This window comes from Scatophagus argus, chromosome 3 (assembly GCF_020382885.2).
Source record: "Scatophagus argus isolate fScaArg1 chromosome 3, fScaArg1.pri, whole genome shotgun sequence".
NCBI classification, from domain to species: Eukaryota; Metazoa; Chordata; class Actinopteri; family Scatophagidae; genus Scatophagus; species Scatophagus argus.
In genome coordinates, this window is record NC_058495.1 from 12,358,194 (window position 1) to 12,377,503 (window position 19,310).

A 19,310-nucleotide genomic window follows, 5' to 3' on the forward strand; every position below is an offset into this window, starting at 1 on the left:
ATTAGCAATACATGTCCAAAGATGTCTGCTACCAGGTACCGTCGGTTCCTGAAGCTGTGTGAGGAATGGCCAAGGGACGAGTTCAAGAAAGGCCGTGATTTGGGAACATTTCTGCGGCAGAGAGTAGCTGTAGCCTTCCGTGAGGGTGAAAACACACAGGTACTTCAGTTTGACCGACACACCGCTTGCCCTCTGCTACATGGGCAACACAACGAGCTAAGCTCGCTAAGTGGATTCATAACACCAAAGACAGCTTGTGAAGAGAGCTTACAGTCGTCGGCCTTGCCTACTCTGGTGAACCTGTACCCGTGAAGCCTTTTTTAAAAAATCAACATTATAAATGCAGCTTTAGAGGTGCTAGTGCCAGTGCTAATATCAGTGTGCTCATGTTTGTACGTGTCTTACACCGACCTGTCAGAAAGAAAGGCAGTTATAACCATATTTTCCATCATGAAAACTGCTTAGTGGTACAAGGGCAGTTCTTAATACACTTTAGTGGAAGTGGTTCTTTCATCTTATGGCAGTGTGTGCTTTACGGTGTCAGTAAAACTGTGGGTAATATAGTTGTTATGTAACGTTAGTTTATATAATACAAATGCTAAAAGATTCTTGATGATGATATCGAGTATTTAAAAGTTTAAAATAATAGGATATTGAGCGGTATATTCAGTAGTTAATTTTTAGGTTAATATTTGCATCCAGAAATATGGTGAGGTTTGGGTTTTTTCTGTTGTCTTATGAAAGCGATAATATTGTTCTTGATGAGAAATTGGAAGAATCTGACTTCTATACAACCGATCCATTTATCCCTCCAGATCTCAGATCCAGAGAAGTGCGACCAGATGTATGAAAGTTTGGTCCGCATCAACAGTAACGTATACAAACAACGAGTAAGTACAGTGTACATTCATGCATCTCATGTGTATCTCCTGTATATTAATGTTAAGAGCTATTTACTGAATTTACTTGTCTAAAACATACATTATAATATAAATCCCCCTCCAGAGCTTCTGTATCTTGGAGTTTTATCAGCTAAGGAATGACTTCTCCCCGTTGTGTTCGAGACTGTGAGGAACTCTTTGTGACAGTTACTGTTGAGCATTTATTTTATGAGGATAACAAAAACATTTCCTCTCTAAACCTGCTTGGTTTTCAATAACACTGACAAACACAGGCATCCACTGGTGTCTTTCCTCTGAAGCTTAATTCCTTTAAAAAAATAAAAATAAGATTAAGACTGCTAATATGTCACATAAGTTGAAATGTTTAGCAAATTTTGCATGAGTTTTAAACATGGAGAAGATGCAAGAAATGGGGAAATAAAGTACTTCCTCAAACAGTATATTCTCTCAGTGATTTTATGAGTGTGTATTCCAGTGTGAAACCTTCACACAATTAATGGAAACACGTCTTTGTATCTACAGTTTCCTCGTGTAAGGGACACAAGCTTTACCGGAGTCACAGTGGAAGAGTGTAAAGTGATTTTGTCAGGTAAAGACCCACAATCAATCACATTTATGTCTGCTGACGCTGTGATTTATGAAGCATGCTTTTATAACACTTCACTTTGTTCATTACACAGGGAGTTTGCAACAGATGGACGATGAAAAAAAGGGCTTGTGGAAAACAATAATGGAGAGATTCTCCAAATCACCAGAAGACTCGCTGGAGAAAGCTCCTGAAAAATAAATCTTTTCTTTCTTTTCTTTTTCTCACCGCATGTACAGAAATAAAGTTTATTGTTGTGGTATCTTTATGGACTAATATTTTTCTTATCTATTGTGACAGACTTGATAAATTATTTTAGCTATGCAGATGTTAATCATGTAGCCTTTAGCTTTGGAGGGATCAAGACACAACAAAATATTAAAAAGACTGGAGAGAAATTTCCTCCACAAACATAAATTTGATTAAACAGTTTTAATTACCAGATATTATTATAATATTACAATAATATTACCTCCACTCTCTGTTAGTTATGTTGTCTTGAGAATGCGTTGACAGATTTGAATTAAATCTGATGGAAACTTACAGTAATCTTTTTCCCATGAAAGACAAAATTTACTCAAATGAGAAAATAAAACCTGCCACAGTTGTCCTGTAAGTGGTAACATAACATAACATACTGGTCAGTGCTGCTGAGTTTTTCCTGGTGCCACAATTTACAACTTTTCCTGTAAGGCAGCATTTAATATACTGCAGGCAAAACTTTAAACTTTGGTTTCCTAATTTTCTGTAAAATAGCAGTAAAGGTTTTCTATTTTTTTTTTCACAAGACAAACATTTTTCCTCAGTTGAAGTCATCTTTCTCAGCCTGTGACCTATATTATACAAATTCTAGGAATCTTGTCTCTCCCATAATAATTTTGACACCTTAACTCTGTGTGGATGCTGCCTACTGATCTACTACCAGTATCCTTTTTCCCCCAAATATAAAACCTGTATACCAGATTGCACAGGTTGGCGGCCCGCTGTGACTGAATGGATGTATCGACTACAGAGAGAAATCGGATAGAAATCTTTATTTTAATTGTTACAGCTACAGTAACCGCAACACTCTTCATTGTAAATGCAAACATGAAAGATTATCCTTCAGAAAAAGCACATCTCTTTCATATTTTTGGACAGTACTCTGCAAATTTAAAGACGATGATTGGTCTTTCACAAGCTGTCAAATATCAAACCTTCAAAAATATCAGATGGATATTCAAATTCATGATTCAATAATTAAGTAGTTTGTTTCAAAGTACACACAACTGTCTCCTACTCTTCCTTTTTCTCAGGGTTGTCTCTCCATATGCAGTAATTGAGAGACGTGGCGAGACACAGCCAGGACAGGTAGGGTGCCATGAGCAGAGTTGCAGTGCGGCTGATGGAATACCAAGACACCATAGTTGCTCCGACAGTCCCAGTGAGAAAAATAATCTCAACGAGTGCCTAAATTGGGCAGAGATGGGCCATTAAACGGGCACAGATGTATGATACTGTCACAATTGCTACATTCCCCTTAATCTTCTAATCGGTCTTCTAGTTAAAATAATTAATTTGTGTGTTACACCTACCCATTTCAGCTTCTGTGCACCAAAGAAGATGGGAGTCCAGGCCCAGTTCAGTGCTAACTGCGCCCCATAGAGTCCCAGTGGAACCAGTGCATCCTCAGTAAAACCTCCCAGTTCTTTCCACACCAAGTAGGAGCCATACCTGCATAAACAAGTTTAAAACAAGATCATTTACTTCAGCAGGCTGCATAGTAGAGGATTAAGATCTGCAAGATGATGCTTACCCCATGCCCGTGTAGAGACAGGTCCACACTATGGGGAAGGCTGCATTTGGTGGGCGCCATGATGGCTTCTGTAGGGTTGGGTACCAGGTCTTCACCTTTTTACGTGTGATGTAACCACCATAGAGGCCTCCGAGGTGCGGCAGGGCGGTCATTCCAATCATGGGCAGCCACATGTTCTAAGATAAGAGCAGGGGATATCAAAGCTGTTAAATCTCTACTAGGGCTTGGTACATGGACGAGGAAAGAAAAGCAGTGAGCTGACCGCAATGGGAGCTCAGGTGAATTTTTGCTGTGAGGATATCACTACTAGCAACTCCCATTCACATACAGGTCGTTCTGTGATCCATTGTTCATTTGAAAATGTTGATTATAGCCGCTTTACACCCAAACAGATATACTGCAGGGTGACCAGACATCCTGAAAAATTTGGAGCAGTCCCAAATATAAGCAGCTGTCCCGAATCCTGTCCTGTTCGTCCCAAAAACGTAGCTAATTTCTTTTTTCAGTTCTTCTGTGCAAAGCGAACAGCCATGTTGACAATGGAGCTGTAGTTCATCACATCACACAACGGTTTCACATAACACCAAACGACAACTTTCTAGTTTCTATGAAACTTATCCACTAGCAAAATTACCTTTGAAATTGACAAACATCATGTGTAATCCATGAGAGAATTCAAATGGGGACAAAAAATAATTTGTCTCTTGCCATTAACCAGCATACATGTCCCCGGAAGGGAAGGGACTTATTAATCCAGTACTGGTTGGGCTTTTTTTGACAGTAAACCTGTGACTCAATACCCACCCATGCTACCACACTATTTAGCATGTCAGAAAAAGATTTAGCACATCCCAGTGCATAGCACATCAAACGCAGTATGCCAGAAATACCAAGATGTCCTCATTCATGTAGACACAGTTTGCAGTATCCAAGCCACCATGCTTTTTTGGCTATTCTGACCCACAATCCTCGGCACAGCCGAAGGTAAGTCTCAACAAGCCAAGAGCGCAGTCAGATGAGAGCTCACTGACAGATAACAGAAGCTGCAATGACAGACAACAGCACAGTCAGCCAAGTACTAGATATTGTTTGTGAATGGTCTGTATAATTATGTATGAGCAAGTGGGTCAAAGTTCAAGTCTCAATGTTTTGATGGTAGGTCCCAATTATATCCACACTACGTGCAACAGTGCGTACTCAGTATGGGCAGCTGCAATACGTGATCTGACTGAAGAGAAAAAGAGCAAACTGACTGAAACCAACTTAATTTCGCCACAGGTTTGGTTAGCTGATACACACAAGCAAGTTTCTTAAATTCTTGTAGCTGATTTTCATGCTGCTTTGAAAGGACTAACGTTTAACGGCCAGTGGCTGCACACCGCAAGGGAGGGAGCCTGCAATTATGAAACCTTGAACAAATATGGTTGTCTGGCAAAACTTTACAGAGTCACGCGACTGGCGGTTTACATGACAGATATGACCAAATTCGTTTTGATGGAGCAGCAAGTCGTGCTATTTTAAGCTATTTAAAACATTTTCTTCGTTTCATGTGGGAGGGCAGTCCTTAAAGGCTAGGAAAGTCGAAGTTTCGGTTGTGCGAAGTTACCATTAAAGCAAATTTTACTGTCACAACACTGCATGTAGGCCTACAGGTCATCGCTGTAACCTGTCACTTACCCTCAACTCAGTTGTCAGCTCCTCCGCATAAGATGTACAGTCTGTTATGTTGTTTAGCCGGACTGTTACTGCACACCAACGGCGAAATCCTAAAGCATGCTGCTATATTGTGATATAAGTTTGCTCAACGGGCGCTGCTGTCTTATCAGTGTGTCCAGTAACGCACTCCACAAACGCTCCCTGCGCGGACACACACCGAGCCAAACGCTGTGACGTAGAAGCGTGGATAGCAACGATTGGACAAAGGCCAGAGGGTACTGGCGGTTAGTGGATATTCTGGTAGCTAATGTGTTGTAAAACGTTAGCTTAACCCTCCTTATTATAACAGGAGGGTTAAAGTCAGTCAGTTAACAAAGACGCTCGCTAACGTAACCGCCCTTCCCGCTCGACCAGTTATGACACATTTCCTCGTAGGTTACAAAACACACGCACAGCTGGATCGTGACCGCATCGGCGACAGCGGAGATTAAAAAAAACGCCAAGATAGTTTCCGTCCCTCTCCCACAACTAGCTTCGTTTCCACTGTGGGTATAGCAGCAGGTCTGTTCAGTCTCCACGAAAAGTTGAAATGCACTTTTGCGCGTAAAAACTAAAATTGTTCGTACGGTTTCAAAAATAACAGAGTCTACCATTTTATGCTGCAAATAGTTTATACAACCCATGATCTTTTCGCGCTGAAGTTAATGTAAAACATCATAAGCAGCTGTTTATTCATCAACAAGAATTAGCTAGCTGGTTGATGGGGTTCTAAAGAGTGTTTATGTTGTGTTTAGAAGAGTCCTGTTCATTGGTATTTTGAGCTGTTTGTGTTTACCTGCTCTTGAGCTGCAGATGGAGAGTAATCCGTCTGTGAATATGGTAGAAAGCATTTCTTCTCTTTGCTTGAGAGTAGTGTTTTATGTAAATGTTTGTTTCACAAAAACGTGACACACACACACACACACACACATTTCTTTTAGTCAAAAGTCAAAGTCAAAGTGTACTTTATTGTCAAAGATCTATGTAGCAGGGGTTAGCACAGAAAATTGAAATTTCGTTTGACCAGTCTCCAATGTGCAGTAAAAACTAAAAACTAAAACTAAAACTAAACATGTAGGTAAGACAGTGACAATAATTTCACACACACCCATACACATACGCCCACAACAGGCACACACAGTGTGCAGTAAAAGGACAGCATCCTGATAAAACTATGTACAATAAAAATACACACACACACACACACACACACAGTCATAGCAGCAGAAGTACAGTCAATGGACATACCGGTATGTGCAGTGGGATGATTTTAAAGAAAACAGAAAGGTTTTGAAGTGATTTGAAAACTTGAAGAACTGAAACTTCAGATGTAACTGATACTGTCAAAAATCCGGATAAAATCGGTCTTCACTTCCACTTATGCACCTAGAAATTCAGACTGCACAATTTTTGTATGAAATAATGTAGAAAATAAAATTTGACCCATTTTGAATGTTTGTGTGAAATTGTTAATGTTTTAAGATCCATTCCAGTTAGGGAGTCTGATATGATTTTGCCAAAAATGTTAAATAAACGGATTAAAATTCTTTAAAAAAAGAGTTGCCATGTCACGAAATTCTGCTCATACGTACACATCTCAAACTCAGATTTAAAAGATTCGAAAAGTTTGACATTATGAGAAATAGACTTTCTTACTGAGAGTTAAATGAGAAAACAGACAGACTTTCATGTCTGTGGGATGCATGAAGGTTTGTAGTGGAGCTGAAGTACAATGCAGCAGAAAATGGAAATACTCAAGTAAAGTACAAGTACCTCAAAATAAATTATGACAGTACAATAAATACTACAGTACTTGTTACCTTCTACCACTACACTGGCACACACACACGCAGCCTGCACAGCCAAAACACATAAGAGAGAAACTCAGATTACAGCACACTCAGAGAGACATCATTCTCTGTTCAGGATGACTTTACTCTACTATATCTTTGCAAATAGCTGTTTGCTACTATATTAATATACAGAATATCATATATTTAAACCTTAAAATCTTTGTGTGGATAAACCAATAAGATATAAGGTGTTAGTGAGCTTTAGAGTTAGTAGAAGGTGGATTTTGTTGGCCCACCTTTGGACAGGGTTAGGTTACCTGATTCCTCCTCATCTTCAGTCTTTATGCTAAGCTAAGCTGTAGCCACCTGCTTCGTATTTTACTGCAGAGACATGAAAGCGGTGTCATGTTTTCCAACTGACTTGAAAAAGCACCATTTCAGCGTCAAACTCTGCACATTGGCCTCCATACAATGAAAACATCCAAGAGAAGTAATAAGCAACAGTGGAGGGGGACTTTAAAGGTTTATTATGCAGAATTTGTCTGCTGCTGTTTGTAGATACATCACTCAAAGGGACAGTAAGCGGGAAAGATGGTGGACTGTTGAGACTTAATAATCTTTATCTAGAATCAATGTCACCCGGTCTCATCCTGAACACAGCAAAATACTGGGAAAGCGCAGGCAGAGTTCAGGGTCTATTCAAATACTGGCATTGCCCTCACTTCTAGTGGGTCATTAGTGATGAATGACAGAGATTATTTTTGTTATTTATTTATTTACTTATACCTTTGGGGTGTGGGGGGGGGGATCCTATGTAGTTTACTTTTAATGATACACTGGACATTAAATGAAAAAAATAATAAACACATTCACGTGTTGCTCATAAAAGTAGACAGGGGGGGAATACAGTTTTGGTAAAATCACGGTATGCTCTTTCCTCCCAGTTCAGCGGCTGCTCTCGCCCCTCCTCTCGGCCGTCAGACAGGCACACCTTTCCTCTGTGGTCCTCCAGCGTTTCTTACCTTCTTGTCGCTTCTTTCAGCCTCGTTGTCTGGCGGTGAACTCTCACCCCAGCTGCTTTGGAAATGTCATACAGGCAGAGGCCCGTGCTGCAGTAGGGGGGCGTAATAGGAGGAAAAAATAACAACATTTTTACTGATCTCACTGCATCTTTTACTCGCGTCTCAGTCGTGCAAGTGCCACATCCCGCAACCAGCAGCAGCAGCAGCAGCAGCAGCCGCCGCCGCCGATAACTAATCGCAGTCTCGATGCTTATTTCGCATTAGGGCTAATATATATATATTTATATATATATATATATATAAAAATCCGTGCCAGACATGTGAGTAGCAAACCATCGCTGTCGTTCTCCACTTGACGCGTTGACTGCTATGTGCTCACGCTATTGTATCCTCACACCAGTGAGAGCAAATGGCCATTGAACTGTTTCGCTGTACATTTAGTGTCTGTGCTGGTTTCATGGTAGCATGGTTGTGCGGAGGTCTCTGCACATTGACGGGTAGAATGAAGCCTGGCTGTCGGCTTGTTTTTGGGACTCTGCGTCGGCTTGGTTAAGTGAGCCGAGAGGGTTTTCTTCTGTAAATAGCCCAGAAGGATGGGATTGCCCATTCAATCGCTGGCTGTATGTATGTGTGTGTGTGTGTGTGTGTGTGTGTGTGTGTGTGTGTGTGTGTGTGTGTGTGCGTGTGTAAGGCTGTAAGTGTGTAACGTAGCCGAGCTCTTTAGCCTGCTCGCGTTGACTGAAGGTAGCTGTGAATGTGCTGTGTGAGTCCAGCCTGGCATCTCCAGTCAGATGTGGAGGCCCAGGTTAGAGCACACATAATGCGGCGGTGTTGATGTGAAATCTGTTAGGAGGCTGAGTGAGGGAGACGAGGAGCAGAAATCACAGGATTTGTCTGTTAAACTGGAGCTCGAATCATAGATGTGTGCCATTGCTTTGAATATTTGGTCTGTTTTTTGGGGGGTTTTTTTCTTGCTCTCCTAATTTTAAGATGCACATCTGGCCTATATTGACGTGTACTTTGTTATTTCCTGTACACGAATAACTTTACATCAAACTCACTTTTTTGAAATTAGTATATTAATTTGAGAATAATTTATAGTATTGGATTTTTGACTGGGTGATTTCTGAGTGTACCTAAGAGATCTCAACTCAAATGTCCACTTAATTGATTTTAGGGATGCACCAATGCAGGGTTTTTTTTTTTTACCTCATCTGAAGTTATCTGCCACAACCCCAGTGTTCGATTTAAAATCGTCAGACCATTTTTTAGTTTCAGAACAGAATCTGCTAAGTAAGTTGATTTTTGGTGTATGGAATGGGTGCATCAGGGAATGAAGTAATTTACAGTACACCATCATTTAGTTGCACATGGAAGGTTTTTTTCATGAGGGTAACGGCCAAGAATAAGCTCAAAAAAGTTCGACTGTCACAGTGACTTTGTCTCTGGAAAGTCATAATGATAGATGTTTGATAATCAGGATTTTAAATATTCTCAATCTGTTGAGAAAAGTCGAAGGCTTTTGATAGTGAATAGTAGAGAGATGACAAGAATTGAAAAAGAGAGAGGAGGAGTCACATGCAACAGGTTCAGCATCTTGCCTCGATGCTTAGCTTGGACCACCATAAAGCCCTGAGTGCATTTATATTTCAGCACAATTTGTAATGGGCAAGGTTTCTGTGTCGATGTCCAAGTTTTGTGTCTAAACCAGACTGTTGTTTACGGTTTCAGGGGGGTGAACATTATGCTTCTTTTGAAGATGTCCGTCCAACAAACCAACTGGCTTGTGACGACGATGCCCAGTCGAAGATCCTGGGATTGAGACGTGAATCCCTTTACACTGATGGCCTGGACTGAGTAAGATGTCTGTGTGTGCCTGTTCATTGAAGTGGATGTCCATTGTTGTTTTGACTGAGATGGATAACTGGCATTAAACTGCTGATGTTGTTAATGGACAAGACTGATGATTTTTGTGGCTATGACAGGTTTCAGCTGGCCTGCTGAAGCTATGGGGAGCTGTTGGAGCTGTCTGTACAGAGACCCCATCCGAGACAACCATCTCACCAAATTTAAGGTCAGTAATTACAAAATAACTTTATATTCAACACATTTTCTCTCCGGTAATCCCCTGTTTAGCAGCACCACTTGCATTGTTTGTTTCCATGGGGCAGTATGTTGTAATGCACTAATGTATTTCACAGTTTGTTGTCATAATCTTGATGTTACGCTTCTTCCCCCTGCCCCAGGTCACCAATGTGGACGATGAGGGCAATGAGTTGGGCTCTGGGATCATGGAGCTCACCCAGACCGAGCTCATTCTTCACACACGTAAGAGGGACGCCATCCGGTGGCCGTATCTCTGCCTGCGACGCTATGGCTATGACTCCAACCTGTTTTCTTTTGAGAGCGGCCGTCGTTGTCAGACTGGACAGGGTAAGAAATATTATCTGCTTCAGTGGCCCAGCTGTGGATGCATGATGATGACATTTTTGATTCTTGTTAACATCTACCATTTATATGTCCCTTTTAACTATTTGATTAGTGTTGCTTACTAGGCTTTTTTTTTTTTTTTTTAACTAGGCTTACTAGTTTTAGGGTCCTGGTACTGTGAATGCTATCACAGTGCGTGTTGTACATCGTTTACCCACAAGAGCAGAAAGTGGTCTGTCGTGTACAGCTGTAAAGGTTTCAGCTTATGCATGCTCTAGGCCGGTTATGTTTTTCTGAAGAGCCACACTCGAAGGCAAAGTGGGACCCGACCAAGAAGTATCCCATGTGTGCTTTAACTATAATACAGTTTGCCAGTTTTAATTGATTTACCAAAACCATAAAAAACATGAAATATTTAGCCACAAGAACCTTTGTTTTAGGGTAAGAGGACAAAATATTACTTTGTGAAACTACAGCCAAATTATCAGTCATCCATCTATTCCTCAGCCCTCGAGTTCTTTGTGTTTTCACTGTGTCATTGGTGACTAATTTTAGACTATTTTGTATGTTTGGTCAGGAATCTTTGCATTCAAGTGTTCCCGGGCAGAAGAAATCTTCAATCTGCTTCAGGAGCTGATGCAATGTAACAGCATCAACGTGGTGGAAGAGTCTATGATGATGAGTCGCAGTGGTCACACACCGGAGATGGAAATGTCTCGCACACCACAGACTCCCAACAGTGAGTCACACCAAACTCACACACACACACACACACACACACACACAGAGAGAGAAACACAGAAAAGTAGGAGTCTTGCTAATTATACACTTAAGATTAATTATAGAACTTGGATGCAGCAGTACAGCAGCAAAATTTGTAAGCTATTAATAGACACAGGTTAAATTGAGCCTAGTGAGTCACAGGTACAAAGGTGTCCAAATAACACCAAGTGGAGCAGAGGCACATCCAGCAGCCATAGACTGTCATTTCATATGGCCAGTTAGACCCGAATGAAATTCTCATTTGTCTTGTGACAAAATTCTCATGCTGAGATAGTTTGGGTCATAATTGACATGTTCAAAGAGATAATATTTAACTATTAGATTTTAAAATGAGTGGACCATTGTTATATATTGTATTGAGTTATATGCTTGCATTATCCCAAATGTTTCAAACAGTATTCAAACCCAGAGAAATCTAATCTAATAGCATGGAAGGAAGTCACCGAACACTAATAAACATAATGCGGTTAAAACTTTATATTTTTAAAACTTTGCCTTGTCTGTGAAAATTTCTGCCTGAGTCATGTCAGATAGATTTTCATTGCAACAAGACAACAACTCCCATGATCCCATGCTACTTCACTACATCATCAAACTACATACTTGGTTTTCATTGTTTTGACTCAAAGACCCCAAGTGATGGAAATGCTGGGTGTTTAAATGAATCACAAGTTGAATTTTACTGTGCCGTCCATTTAAGGTTTTTTGAACGTTCATGTGGCTGTTTTAGCGAAGGGATTTTTATTGAGATAATATTGCAGTAATGATTCTAATAATATTGATAAACTGCTGTGTTGAAGCAAAAGTTTTCTTAAAATTGCTCCAGGATTTCACAGAGTCAGATGAGAGTTTATGGTGCAGGACCAGGACTTTTAGCTATCTGCACTCTGCACTTGAGGCTCCTCCTGCGGCAATATTTTTTTAAAAAAGAGAATTTCATCATTTTCGTCCTCTCTGGAAATTTCTTATTGGTGGTGTGAATTAAATGATGTCACTTTTCTTGCATGTTGGTGCACATGTGCACAAACCATTTCCTCGAACATGTCTAGATCTAACTGAAATGGTCCCGTCACCTTGAAACTTTGTGAACTTCCCATGAACTCAGCTTCAGTGGTTCGATGTCCTTCCACAATTACTCAATGTGGCTGACTATTTCCAAAGTCTCCTCTACTGTGCACTACCGGTTTTAATATTTTAAACACACTGTACACGTCACTGTACGCTGCACACAAACAATTTATGCCATGCAGTATTTGATTTTAACTCACAGTATATATTTCTTAGCATGCAGTGTAGTACACAGTGTATGTCACTCAATATGTAAATCACATAGTACACTTCACCACTGAATGTATAAGAACACTTCTTCAGACATCCTGCATTTTGTCGTATAGCACGATTATGGTCTTATCTTTGATAAACTTTGCACACCAGGGCATAAGTGTTTTGTTGCTAGAATAAGAACTCAAAAATCAGGGATTCCTTCTCTAGGGATGTTCTTAATGACTAATGTCTCGGATGTTTACACGGTAAGTTTAGACTTGGACTAGTCAACCAATTTTAAACCATTCAAGTTAATCTTCACAAGTCCAGACACCTTGCTTCAACCCTTTAACCAATCTTAAAGTAAGAAAACACTCAGAAAACAGACAAAATTGAACGCAGTTTAATCTGTAATGTTAAATGTTGGCCAAAAAATATTGTGTATATTATAAGAGCCATTTGAAACCATCACATTCTCTAGTAACAGGTTAGCATTTACCAGTTAACACTAGTAACAGATGTTCATTTGTTTTCTAAAGCAACATTTGAGTAACAAGACCTGCCATTTTGGTGCAGATTATGTCAATATGTAATTTGCATGTGTATTGTAGCGGATAAGGCAACACTTAAAGCTATGGAAGGGCTGCACAGACAGGCTAATAACTCTCACTGTAGCACCACTTAGCAGTATCTAGTGAAGAAACACAGTCTGACTTCTGCTTCTTGTCTTTGGTGTTTATTTCATATTTATTGCTCACTGTCCTTCAGTGTGTTACATACAGGAATTGATTACCACTGTCCATATATCTCTATACACCTGAACATTTCACCAAAACAATGATGCTGCGTTCACCTAGCGTCGCGCTCAAAAAACTATTCATGTTCCTCCTCCTGTTTCCTGATTGAAAGTTCCTAAGGCACAAAGGTGACACCTACTGGACCAGTGCGGTGTCCTACATACACATAGCTCTTGAAATGATGGAATAATAAGTATTTTTCTTATAACTAACTAGTCTTTTTGGTTCTGACTAATATAATTAGCAATGTTTAATTGACTGATCACACAAACTTCATTAGTCCCCACCAGGTGTGACAGTTTTCTCTATCACATGCAGCTCCTTAAAAAAATAAATTTAGAGGAGTCAAATGCCATATTGCACTCAGAAATAATTCTGTGCCATAAAGGGAAGCCATCTGAATAGTCTTGTGGATAAATTTGAAAAATTGTACCTATTGTTTTTTTCAGATGATAGTGGCTTACTTTAGTGTGGAATGGGGTAGGTGAACTGGTCAAAAAATCTTGATCATTATCTAAAGATTTTTTTCTGGCACACGCTCCTCATCTGCCATACTCATAATCTTAATTATATTACATTACAAGAATGAGCCATATGAAGCAAATTGACCAATCAGCATAGGCGTCTAGTGGGTTGCAGCACTCTTGGTATGTTCATGTCATGATAAGTTTGGAAACTGAATTAAAAGGTCATTAAATATTGTACTCGTCTGAAAGTAGATTTTGGGCACCTTCAAGATTGAAGACAATGTGTCTTTTTATTTGGCACTCGTACTGCAGTTTGCAGAAATTGAAACTTTAAACAGAAAACTCATGTTAAACTTTTTTCTGAATATGTTTTTTTAGGAGGTTGTGTTGACAAGATGTCTGAAAAGATTTTGGGATGAAAACTTGTTGCACTTGTTATTTTTATCAACCACAGTGAACACATGTACTTAATACTGAGTCTTTTGAGCCAAACCTTTGTTAGCTGCATTTATAAACTAAAACATTTAAATTATACTTTAGAAATTTACTTCATAAATGACAAAATTTATTGATTGGAAGACAAAGTGTCTTTATGTAACATCTCTGTGCCCTGTTTAAAGCTTGATACTATTCACAAAATCATTTTTTCTGGGTTTGCCAGGCTCACTGAATCACAGCTTGAATTGATCAAAAATGCCACATTGCATTTTATTGTCTTTATCTTAATACTGTCACATAAATGTGATTGCAGCTCCAGCATTTCCTGTCCAGGCTTTTCCCAATGGATACCCTGGTTATCCAATCAGAGGTGATTCCTCCCAGCCCTCTCTTGCTGATGATCATGGACATAGCCTCATGGGTTTGGAAGACCAAGTAAGACCTCTACATGCTCCTTATAGTTCATGCTATTCATTCTATCTATGCTGCTCCACAATTTGAACCTGTTCTTGTTTCCCCTTGCAGACCCACACCTATGTAAATACTGTTAGCATGGAGGGGGATCTCTCTATGCGTCACTGTGTGCACTCCCTGCCCGAGGTACGGCCCAGCACTTTCCCTGAAACCACACGGGGAGCCATGCCCGTCGGGGGCCAAGGAAATCCGCAGTCCAGCCTGCGGTGCTGTCCCCTGGAGGAGCATAATGATCCTCAGGTGTTCTTACAGCCGTCCTCACAGGAGGTCAAATTCATGCTGGGCCCTACTCCAGCACAGCGTCATCTTCTGGAGAGAGAGAGGGAGAGGCATGGGCACAATCCTCACAATCTTCAGCCAGTAGAGGGTGCAACAGGCTCAGAGACGGAAGGGGACGAACCCTCCATGCATCTGTGCAACTCTCACTCCTATCACCATTTCCACCACCACACACACCGGCACCCAGGTCTCGAACACACGGAAAGCTGCCAGAGCGGCGAACTCACTTATGAGAACATCAATGGTCTGAGGAGCGTCCGGAAGCAGCGGTTGAGTCCCAGCAGTGTGTCGCAGTCTGTGGGTTCGAGCAGCAGCAGCAGCACTGGGGACAGTCACTCTCACTCCCTCCTGCACCCCCACACCCATGGCCCATCGTCTCTACCCCCACAGGGCTATGCCTGCGAGAGGGGCATGGGCGGGGGTCACCGTCGGACAGCTCTGCTTAACTACGAGAACCTGCCCTCTCTGCCACCAGTGTGGGAGTACAGCGCTCTGCAGCGGGATGATGAACAGGAAGAGGAGGATGATGACCAAGATGAGGAGGAATATGAGGAAGAAGAGGAAGACTTTGATGAGTACGAGTTCTCAGAAGGTCCGGGGACACCCAACGGGTACCACCAGGATGGTCGGGGCATCCATAGAGATGCCCTGCAGAACTATGTCAACACAGAGCAGGTCCAGCCACCCCGGCTTCGACATGCCTGCCCCCCGCACCCAAGGCCATGTCAACCAGACAGAGGGGGACAGATATTTAGCTTTGATTTACGCAGACGATCGAGGTCAGGGGTCGGAGGCTGTGAGCATGGCCATATGCCTCCATCGCGGCAGCTGAATTACATCCAGGTGGACCTAGAGGGAGAACCTCCCTGCCAAGCGCTCAGTAGTGGGGGTGCCCAGACCCAGCCACAGCACCAGCGCCTACCACCCAAAAAATGTGGCCCACAGGCACCCCGGCGCAGTGAATGCTACGCAGTCATTGACCTAAAGAAGACCGCTGCCATGTCCAACCTGCAGAAAGCTCTGCCCAGGGATGATGGGACATCCAGAAAGACTCGCCACAACAGCACAGACCTGCCTCTGTAAATGGTGTTCAAAATGAAGAGGAACGATGAAGACAGATGAAGGCTTATCCTCATCTTAGCACACTGGACCCTTCACTGTCATCCATCCACTCAACTGTTGGGTTGACTAATATAGTACAGGTACCTAATTAGAAACTTGCTGAAACCTATCTGTGCATATAATAAGAAATGAGAAAAATCTGCATTTGCCATTTTATTCTGTGTTATTTATTAGACATGTGGTGTGAAGCTCTCGGGAGAAATCAGCAGGTTTTATGACTTAGAGCAGAGACCTCAGTGGAAGTAGTCATTGCCCTACTGTGTTAGAAAATTTTAGTTCATAAACCCATCTCCACTCACTTTACGTATTCTTCATCCATGTGGTTTTTTACTTAAATGCTGTAAGAGTCTAAATGTGACTCTTGTTATTGAAGAAGTAGAGTAGTTGTTGGCATGAAGGATGGTTAATGGTTCCTCCAAGATACTGGCCAATACTCATACCTCATCACAAGCATATTAAGTCCAATACTGCGGCTAGTAGAAGAGACCATTATTTGTTATTACATGCCTGTAGAGCATTTTGCACACAATCCAATCCTGGAATTGTATTTCATCATATTTTAGGAATGGTGTCATCCAGTCCAAGAAAGAAAAAACAGAATTAAATGAACAGATGATATGGTGATATCTAGAGAATTATACTAAACTGAATGATCATAAAAGTAGCACACATGGATTAAAAGAAGCTTTTGGCTCCCTCTTGTCCACATGCAGCAAATGAAAAAAGTAGCATATCACCTTTGATCACCCCTCCTGGATCTTATCCCAGACTAGCAGGAGGTCCATGTGGTTTACGCTTGTCACATTGCACTTTTGATCCTGGGCCACTGAAGCGCTCTTTGTCTCTACTCCCACTCCACTGGAGCCACAGGTTTGACTGTATCCTTTTACCAAAAGCAGGGGGCCAAATATTTCATTCTTAGTCAGCATTGTAGATAGGATTTATTTACATGTTTTGATGGAGACATCAACAACCTCAAATAGTGGCATTAAGCTATAACCTCACGTAAAATGTGCTGAATCTATGAGTTGTTCGTTATCAGGTGTGAATGGTCCGTGTTAAAGAGTAAATTGAATATGTCCCGAAGTCACGCAGTGAAGATTTTTGTTCGGCTATCTATCATCTTTCTTAGTTAGATATATATTTATTTATTTATTTGTTTGTTTGTTTGTTTTTGTATATTGTTGTGTATTGTAATCATTTTGGTTTTCCATGTGATGACCAGCGTTTTGTAATCCAGTTGGTGATACAGAAACCAAAGTTTCACCTCAAATTATCACTGGACACTGATGTATTACTGTTATAACTGTGCTTAATTATATTTTAAGAAAAGAAAGACTGTATTTATATTATATTTTAAGTGCCAAAGCTTAATTGCAAACTGTATGATGAATAGAATCAAACATGCCAACAGGATGTGTAGAATACTATAAGACAGAGAGGTTTATGGTGCAAAAGGTTGGAAGACAAACTAGAAAAAAAAAAACGACAACAACCAAGTTTTCAAGTAGAAATTTCAAAATGACAAAAACTGCACATTCCACCTCATCCACATTGACAGCCATTTCAGAGCAAGACATAAGAATGGTGATCTTGTAGTCTGATAATCACAGTGAGGGTGGTTTTATGCTGCTACGTGTACATACTAACAGTAGCTACAGGTACTTGTCAAAATGAAAACATGCGTGTTTGAACCTATGCGATGTCAGATCTTTTTCCACATTGTTAACTGCTAGTAGAAGTAGCATTATTGTGTTCTTCTGAGATCAGAAGGCAGGAGGAAAATAATGTATCATTTCAGAGAATGTTTCATTTGGCCAGTATTTCATTTAAATGAGATAGTTTTTTTTTTTTTTTTGACATGCTTGTTGTCTGGTAGGAGAGGTAATGGAGGCACAGGCCCACTGATGTTGCCAACGTTTTGTTGAGCACTCATGTCAAGTTGATGTTTTCATCTTGCAGAGGAAGGCCAAATGTTCCAGATTTACACATGCAAAGGGCCTTTTAAAAGCAGATGTCTTGTGACATTTAGCTAAAGTTGATCTTTTTTCTTAAAAAAAACAAACCACAGTTGTTCAAAACATGAACATGAGACGCAAATACAAATTCTCAACTTTTGATGAGAAAGATTTTTTTTTTTTTTTTTTTACTTGTATGTAAGATCAGGTTCCAGATTAAGTTTTTTTCAAATTAAATAGGCAAAAAAAACAGCTTCAAGTTGTGATCAATGTTCAGATCACCATTTCTGCCCACAAAACAAGACAGATTGAACTCTCAGAAAGTTTTAACAACGTTTAAATAATAGCTTCCATCCCTTGCATTTTTACACTATCATCTGTTTTTTTGATTTTGATTAGGCAATTATTTGCTTCATTATTAAAATGTAAGGAAATAATACATCATTTCAGCACAGGATGGTACCCAAACACACAATCTATTACAATTATGTTATTTTTGTACATGATAAAAAGTTACTCGCTTTTTATGACTTTTATATTTTCTGATTGTTCAGTCAGTAATTTGTCAGAGAAAAGATATTACATTTCCAGTGATTCCAGTGATCAAATATGTATTACTATGGGTTATGTGATATAAAGGTTTGCATTTCTTCACCTTTTTTCACTTGTATGTAAGACAAAATGATAATTTTCATTATCAGTTAATCTGGTAATCTTTTGTTTGATGAATTGGTTAATTCTTTGGTGTCAGAAAATGGACAAAAAAAAATGCTCATCAGAGTTTCCGTAAACCCAAGGCAACAAATTTCTTTTTTTGTCTCACCAAGAGTCCAAAACCCTTAGATATTCAGTTTACCGTGATGTAAGAAAGTTTGTGAAGAATGTCTTTACAAATGAGCAAATGTTTGGCAGTTTCACTTGATAAGTGAGTAATTAATTAGTCAACTAATCAATGTTATTGGTTTGATCATAACAATAAGAGACAAACAGTTTTGGTCTAGCTTCTGATACATGTCCCCAACACGGAAGCCTTAAATGACTCAAAACCAAAAGTTGATCATTTGCATTTCTGTTTGCTTGTCATACTTTGACATGACATTAAAACAAGAAGTCTCTTCTATATCAAAAAGGTCAACTTTAAGCTGACATTTTGACTGTATTTACAAAGATATTGTCACAATACATTGGAAGGGTGTTTACATTTTTGCAATAATAGGTGAATTATTGTTTTGTCAATCTAAATCAGACCAATATGTGAAGTGTAAAATTTATATAGTAGTCTATAGAGCTGTGGACTTTATGTATTTAATCTCCTGTTCTTCTATGAATCAGCAGTCTTATTTTCATTTCAGGTATGATATTTATTTTTCAATCTTTATGTTTGATTGTAGCTATCAAAGTAAAAAAAAAAATGCCTGTTTTCTTGATGTGTTTGCTTAAACTCACATTAACAGTGCCATAGAGTAGGTGACCATTGCCAGTGCTTAAATTAAAATTTTATTGTAT

The 19,310-nt window shown here is 40.0% G+C and overlaps 3 protein-coding genes across 4 annotated transcripts; 2 read left to right on the forward strand and 1 right to left on the reverse strand.

Moving 5' to 3' along the window:
- The first annotated feature begins 12 nt into the window (after nucleotides 1-12).
- On the forward strand, nucleotides 13-1,750 carry LOC124056300 (ubiquinol-cytochrome-c reductase complex assembly factor 2). Its single transcript, XM_046383614.1, has 4 exons — nucleotides 13-159; nucleotides 816-890; nucleotides 1,425-1,491; nucleotides 1,583-1,750. Exons 1-4 carry the CDS (start codon nucleotides 22-24, stop codon nucleotides 1,687-1,689), a joined length of 387 nt encoding a protein of 128 aa, XP_046239570.1. The 5' UTR covers nucleotides 13-21; the 3' UTR covers nucleotides 1,690-1,750.
- A 757-nt stretch (nucleotides 1,751-2,507) lies between these two features.
- tspo (translocator protein) lies at nucleotides 2,508-5,431 on the reverse strand. Its single transcript, XM_046383613.1, has 4 exons — nucleotides 4,961-5,431; nucleotides 3,284-3,459; nucleotides 3,063-3,201; nucleotides 2,508-2,937 (listed from the first exon to the last, which is right to left on the reverse strand). Exons 2-4 carry the CDS (start codon nucleotides 3,454-3,456, stop codon nucleotides 2,764-2,766), a joined length of 486 nt encoding a protein of 161 aa, XP_046239569.1. The 5' UTR covers nucleotides 3,457-3,459; nucleotides 4,961-5,431; the 3' UTR covers nucleotides 2,508-2,763.
- A 2,174-nt stretch (nucleotides 5,432-7,605) lies between these two features.
- On the forward strand, nucleotides 7,606-17,858 carry frs3 (fibroblast growth factor receptor substrate 3). 2 transcript variants are annotated; one of them, XM_046383618.1, is made up of 7 exons: nucleotides 7,606-8,113; nucleotides 9,525-9,650; nucleotides 9,779-9,867; nucleotides 10,040-10,226; nucleotides 10,801-10,962; nucleotides 14,285-14,406; nucleotides 14,497-17,858. In XM_046383618.1, exons 3-7 carry the CDS (start codon nucleotides 9,802-9,804, stop codon nucleotides 15,805-15,807), a joined length of 1,848 nt encoding a protein of 615 aa, XP_046239574.1. In that variant the 5' UTR covers nucleotides 7,606-8,113; nucleotides 9,525-9,650; nucleotides 9,779-9,801; the 3' UTR covers nucleotides 15,808-17,858. The 2 variants fall into 2 exon arrangements, with proteins under 2 accessions (XP_046239574.1, XP_046239573.1); XM_046383617.1 differs by lacking the exons at nucleotides 7,606-8,113; nucleotides 9,525-9,650 and having other exon boundaries at nucleotides 9,772-9,867.
- Nucleotides 17,859-19,310: the final 1,452 nt, after the last annotated feature.

Coding starts and splice junctions, on each gene's coding strand:
- tspo (XM_046383613.1), bottom strand. CDS start 3,456: ATGTGGCTGCCCATGATTGGAATGACCGCCCTGCCGCACCTCGGAGGC. Junction 3,202..3,283: donor TGTCTCTACACGGGCATGGG/GTAAGCATCATC, acceptor TTGTTTATGCAG/GTATGGCTCCTACTTGGTGT. Junction 2,938..3,062: donor GTGCACAGAAGCTGAAATGG/GTAGGTGTAACA, acceptor TGCCCAATTTAG/GCACTCGTTGAGATTATTTT.
- LOC124056300 (XM_046383614.1), top strand. CDS start 22: ATGTCTGCTACCAGGTACCGTCGGTTCCTGAAGCTGTGTGAGGAATGG. Junction 160..815: donor GTGAGGGTGAAAACACACAG/GTACTTCAGTTT, acceptor TTATCCCTCCAG/ATCTCAGATCCAGAGAAGTG. Junction 891..1,424: donor GTAACGTATACAAACAACGA/GTAAGTACAGTG, acceptor TTGTATCTACAG/TTTCCTCGTGTAAGGGACAC.
- frs3 (XM_046383617.1), top strand. CDS start 9,772: ATGACAGGTTTCAGCTGGCCTGCTGAAGCTATGGGGAGCTGTTGGAGC. Junction 10,227..10,800: donor TCGTTGTCAGACTGGACAGG/GTAAGAAATATT, acceptor ATGTTTGGTCAG/GAATCTTTGCATTCAAGTGT. Junction 10,963..14,284: donor CACACCACAGACTCCCAACA/GTGAGTCACACC, acceptor ATGTGATTGCAG/CTCCAGCATTTCCTGTCCAG.